General features: G+C 49.8%; 1 protein-coding gene across 2 annotated transcripts in view; it reads left to right on the plus strand.

Moving 5' to 3' along the window:
• PDE6A (phosphodiesterase 6A) overlaps positions 1-4,653 on the plus strand; it is a gene marked incomplete at both ends in the record, with an annotated part of 73,232 nt that extends 68,579 nt beyond the window's left edge. For both annotated transcript variants that reach the window (XM_082837269.1, XM_082837270.1), the window contains 5 exons: positions 1,091-1,154; positions 1,440-1,514; positions 2,189-2,272; positions 4,018-4,165; positions 4,574-4,653. In XM_082837269.1, the coding sequence (XP_082693395.1) occupies positions 1,091-1,154; positions 1,440-1,514; positions 2,189-2,272; positions 4,018-4,165; positions 4,574-4,653 (451 nt within the window). The remainder of the gene's footprint in view (positions 1-1,090; positions 1,155-1,439; positions 1,515-2,188; positions 2,273-4,017; positions 4,166-4,573) is intronic.
• Positions 4,654-6,000: the final 1,347 nt, after the last annotated feature.

The raw sequence follows: 6,000 nt of genomic DNA on the forward strand, positions 1-6,000 counted from the left end.
GGAAGATCACACATACCGCAGAGCGACTAAGCCTGTGTGCCCCATCTACTGAACCTGTGCTCTAGAGCCCACAAACCACAACTACTGAGCCTGTGTGCCACAACTACTGAAGCCCGTGTGCCTAGAGCCCGTGCCCTGCAACAAGAGAAGCCATCGCAATGAGAAGCGTGCACACCACAACGAAGGGTAGCTCCTGCTTGCCACAACTAGAGAAAGCCTGCACGCAGCAACGAAGACCCAATGCAGCCAAAAAAAAAAAAAAAGAAATCAAACTATTTTAAAAAAAAAGAGTTTATCTTTTAACCCTTTCTTTCTTTCCTCAATCCCTTCCTCTACTTCTTAACGTAAGGCTTCCTCACAATGACCAGGGTCGCCCTTCTCTCCCTGCATCATGCATTACTCAATGGGGCAAAAAGCGGTTCTTGGGAGAGGAGTAAAACATCTTAGACATTACAATGGTCTGTGGCCCTCCAAACAGATATACAGTATGTCTGTGCTATTAAAATTTCATGGTACAGCGATTATAGGAAAAATGTCTAATAAAAAAGCTCTTTGACAGTGGAGCAGGGAGGATGATGAGAAAAAGGTTGAGAAACATTGTTCTATATTAGACAGGAGAGAAGGAACTTCGAGGATGTGATGGGATTTAAATGAAATTGATGTCTATAAAATGCCTACAACAGTGTGTGGCACATAATAGAAACCCAATATATGTTCCTGATCATCGCCAGTGTTTATTATGCACATACTATATCCAGGCACCATGCTAAGATTTTTCACACATTATCTCATTTAATCTTGTACTCACTCGATGAGAGACGTACCATTATTATTACAGATGGGAAACTGAGGCATAGAGAAGTTGGTTTAATTGCTCAATGTCAAACTCCTGGTAACTGACAGAGGCAGGATTTAAACCTCTATTTGATTTCAAAACCTGACCTTCAGATGCAATGGGGAAGTGACCCCTCTTCTCACCATGGGATGAGGTCACCTACTAGTAGGGGCAGAGAAAGGAGAGATAGATGGAATTAACCAGATATACAGCCATGACTGGCTCCGGACTGATGGATGGTGTGCTTGTGTGCAGGGCCATGATGATGACCGCCTGTGATCTCTCAGCCATCACCAAGCCTTGGGAGGTGCAGAGCAAGGTACGCACTCCTCCCGACCCGAGAGAAGGAGCATCCCAGTACTGGTGACAGCAGCTAATATGGCTTGGATTCTCCAGCTCCTGAGGCAGCCCACCTTTGCTCCATCCTCCTCTCCCAAGACATGGCAATCACCTGAGGACCTCTCCCACGATGACATAAAGTGGGGTGGCAGGGCAGGAGTGGGGTTTATGTCTTCGCTGAGCTGGAAACCCACGTGGGACGCGAGCAGGGGTAGGAGGATTGGGGCTGGGGCTTGACTCCATGGCGGGTGTCTGCCTGTTGCAGGTGGCGCTACTGGTTGCTGCCGAATTCTGGGAACAAGGTGACCTGGAGCGCACGGTGCTGCAACAGAATCCCATTGTGAGTAGAGGAGGGACTTCAGCCTGATACTGGGCATGTGATCTCATCCTGGTGGAGAGCAGTGACCTCGCCGTGATGGACAGATGTGCCTCCTCACCCTTGACACAGGGATGTGTGACCTTACCACAGAGATGACCTTTCCTTAATGCAGTGGTTCTCAAAGTATGGCCCCTGGAGACCACCATCGACCTCGTTACTTGGGAACATATTACAGATGCAAATCCACAGACCCACCCTGGACCTACCTGAACAGAAACTCTGGGGGTGGGCCAGCAATGTGCTCTCTCCTAAAGTCTGAGGACCCTGCTTTAAGCTATGTGTTAAGCTAAGCAGCTACCCTGCTTTAAGCTTAGCACACTCAGCTAAGTAGTGATTGACAAGTGGACGCCAAAACTTAGATTTCCCTTTCAGTTCCGACAGTCTAGGAGTCCACCTCCCCTGGCTCTGTTCTAACACCACAGACCATGCAAGGGGATGACCTGGTCAAGTTGAGAACCTACCGACGTTGAAAGTAAACTTGGCTGGAACTGTCAGCTGGCCCCCCCACCAGACACAGGGAGACCAGTTAGAGGGTTTTTGTTTTGCAAGAATGTTTCATTGGTAGGGTGGGTCCCCTTGCTGCACCAGGCCAGGAGGAGCCCAGTGCAGTTAACTCTTTCTCCCCCCGCTGACAGCCCATGATGGACAGAAACAAGGCGGACGAACTCCCCAAGCTTCAGGTCGGCTTCATTGACTTCGTTTGCACCTTTGTCTACAAGGTAAGTCCTTTGCTTTCAAAGGCCCAACAAGATGTCTTTGATGAGCCCGGGATTCCCAAATGACATCAGGAATAAAAAACCCTGGCAAGTGACGAGTGATACTTTACAAAGCGCTTCTCACCTCCAATGGCATTTGGTCCTCAGGACAGCCCCGTAGGAGCTTGTGTGACTGCATACCCAGGCCAGAGCCCGGAGCTTCGTATATCCTAGTTGCTCAATAAATAGTTGCGGGACAAATGACATATCGTGTTTTCAGGCAGAGAAATGGGGAGCATAGCAGATACATGCCTTCCTAACTTCCCCAGCTTGTGGGAATATGACAGGTCACAGTTACTCAATTGCCAAAAGATAATCTGGAACTTCTCTTTGAGTTTTGGCTCAAAGTTAGTCTCTCTCTTGAGAAACCCACCACGCCCCAATCCATGTTATCTGTGCCGCACACCCCCCTCTCATTTGTTATTTTTATTTTGGCCATGTTACATGAGGAGACAGAGGTCAGAGAGGAGAGATCACAGGGCCAGGTCACTGGAGTCAGCTAGAGACAGCATCAGGGCCGGGACGCCTGACCCCTAGTCTAGGGCTCTTTCTGCTGCATAAGCTGCAGCCCTTCTGCTCCCAGAGGGCGCACAAGTGCATCTCTGATATAACGCAGACTACCTGGGGTCCTCTGAGCAACAGGGCAGCATAGTTGACGCTCTCCATGACCAACAGTAATATATGAAACAACAAAGACTGGGCTAAGTGCTTTACGTGCATTTTCACAGCAACCCTATGAGGTGCTGTCCTGATTTCATGGTGTCCTGCTCAAGGTCACACAGCTGGTGGCAGAATCTAGATCTGAACCCAGGCAGCTCTGAGCACAGCTGGCTCTGGCTGAACTCCACAGTAGACCCTGGATTTGCCATCCTTACCTTGTGCAAATCTCCACCAATCTGCATCTCCATTTCTTCATCTAAAAATCTAGGAGTAATGAGTCTCATTTTCCCACCTCGCAGGAGTTTCTGAGGATCAAAGGAGATAAAGCACTTCATAAACTGTCATGTGCTGTGCTCAAAGGCATTATTTTTATTCTTAGAGCTAAGAGACCTTAAGAATCCTCTTCCTATCCCGATTTCACTCAGCAAATATTGACTGTCTTTGTGCCCCAGACCCTGTACTAGGCCAAGGCCACCCCAATGAATGAGCAGAGATGTCCCTGCCCTCTCCAGCTCACAGCTCCGGGGGCAGATTGGCAAAGGGAGTCATTACAGTGAAGTGAGCTGTAGGAAGAGAAGGTTTGGGGAGCTGCTAATAGAGGACCTGACTTACCTTGGGGATCAGAAGAGGCTTCCCCGAGGAAGTGATGTCTAAGTGGAGGCCTCAAGGGAAAAGAAGTGATAAGTTAGAGTGTTCCAGTAAAGGCAAGAGCTGGTATGAAGCCCACAGAAACTGACAGATTTGCAATGTCCGGAGGGTTCAAGTTGGTGAAGGGGGAGAGCACTGGGTCTGGAGAGCTTGAAAGCCTTGTGAAGGAGCTTGTGCTTCATCCTGAAAACCAGGGAGTGCCACAGGAGGGTTTCAAGCGGGAGAGGCATGGGACCTTGTGGCCAGAAGCCCTGCAGCGTCGTCACACACACCGCTGGGGACGGAAGCTGCAACGCGCCCGGGCAGCTCATTCCAGTGCAGACACGACCCACTGTGCTCCACCTGGAACCCGGACCCTAGGGCTCGACTCCTGCGCCAGAGGCTCTGTCTCTCTCTTCCAGGAATTCTCCCGGTTCCACGAGGAGATCACTCCCATGCTGGATGGGATCACCAACAACCGCAAGGAGTGGAAGGTGCTCGCTGACGAGTATGAAGCCAAGATGAAGATGCTGGAGGAGGAGAAGCAGAAAGGGCAGGCAGCCAACCAAGGTTTGTGGAAGGGGGAGGACGGAGAGCCCCTACGCCACACACACCGAGCTCTCATGGCGTGCCTGGCGGGGCCGCAAAGCCTCACACACGTGGACCTATTCGGGCCTCCCCACGACCTAGCTGTCCCCATTCTACGTATGAGAGCACTGAGGCCCGCAGAGGTGAAGTGTCATGGCCAACTCACACTGTGAGCAGTAGCAGAGCCTGGTTCCCAAGACTGAGGCTCCCAGCAAAGATTCCCTGACTGCCCCCCAACCAGTGTAAGACAGATTCCAATAATAAAGTGGTAGACATAGGGCCTCTGAAAGCCCTTGAGTTTGCAACTCTTGGTCCAAACCAGGTCAAAGGGAAAGCCCGCCACAGCCTCCTCTCATCTGGTGTGTTCTCTTTCTTGTCTGATTGCAGCAGCAGCCGCAGGAAATCAGCCTGGGGGAAAACCAGGCTCAGGTGGAGGCGCGCCTGCATCCAAGTCCTGCTGTGTCCAGTAGCGCAAGCGGGGATCCACGCCCAGACCGGCCCCACCCTTCACCGGAGGAGGGTAACCAAGCCAGTGGGAAACCACGCACCTGCTTGACAAGTCAGAGTTATAGGGTTTGAAGACTGAAGAAGAATTTAGTTTACATCTTCCCTAGTGGCTTTCAAGGCTCTTTTTGGCTGTGAGCACTTTTTATTGAGCTACAACCAACATTTTGCCTTTCATAGACTCAGTTAAACATTAGCGCCAGACTCACCTGCTTACCTAGAATCATTTTTGTTCTTATACTTTCATTTTATAGTACACAAATTTGCAATCATCCTCAGAAGTAGAGAACTGCACAATGCATCTCCACCTACCCATGACCCAGATTCTAATATCGAGTTTTGCCACATTTGCTTCGTCTGTCCTTTTATATTTTTTTCATTTTTTTCTTTGCTGAAATATTTAAAAGCAAATTCCAGACATATCGTTTACTCCTCCATTATACATCTTTAAAGACATATGGGCGTTTTCTAACATAACCACATCCTTATCACATGCAACGCACGAACCCCTAATACCCAGCTGTGGCAGATGCTGTGATGAGCTGCACAGACCCTTTACTGAAGACTTGTGTTCCCAGCAGTGATGAGCGCTGTCAGCAGACAGCCCTTGGCGTCAGCCCCTTCGGGGATTACCTCATCCGCAGGGAGACAGTTGCCCAAGGGCGGTGGCCTGCACCCAGTGACTGATCCATGCCAGGTGTTAAGGCCTGGCCATCTTGGCCCAACACAGGACAGCTCCGCAGCAATAGCACACACATCCAAGACGGAAAGTCCTGGAAGATGCCACTCTTCACTGCTCTCACTGGGAGTAAGTGAGCAAAGGAAAATGTTTCAAGTTCACCCAAATATGGCACACAATTCAAGTTTTCCATATCCTCCGACCAGAAACCGTTTCATAGTCGTCAGTTGGTGAGTGTCGTCGTCTGAAACCAAAATGTCAAAATCTCTCTCTTAGCACATATATGTAGTGTGCTTGTGTGAAAAAGCGGATATACCAAAACGAGGGAGTCCTCGTTCACAAGGTGGTACCTATAGCTTCATAAGAGTCATACCGGCAAGAAGCCAGAATGGAACAATGTTACGTGAGGCAAGTCTGAATAGTTCATCATGATCCACAAAAAAGTGCTATGAAGAAAGGACTAGTGAGCTCGGAGAGTTTTGGAGTGAGGGGCACACCTGGACTGGGGTCTTCTCTGAGAGATGACGCTGCAGCTAGAATCCTTTTCCCAGTTAGTAGCCGGCGCGACCCTCAACGAGCACGTCGTAGGACCAATAAAGAAAGACACGCCTGGGCAGGGCTGTGGGTGGTATTT

The sequence above is a fragment of the Leucopleurus acutus genome (genome assembly GCF_964270905.1).
Source record: "Leucopleurus acutus genome assembly, chromosome: 3".
Lineage (NCBI taxonomy): Eukaryota > Metazoa > Chordata > Mammalia > Artiodactyla > Delphinidae > Leucopleurus > Leucopleurus acutus.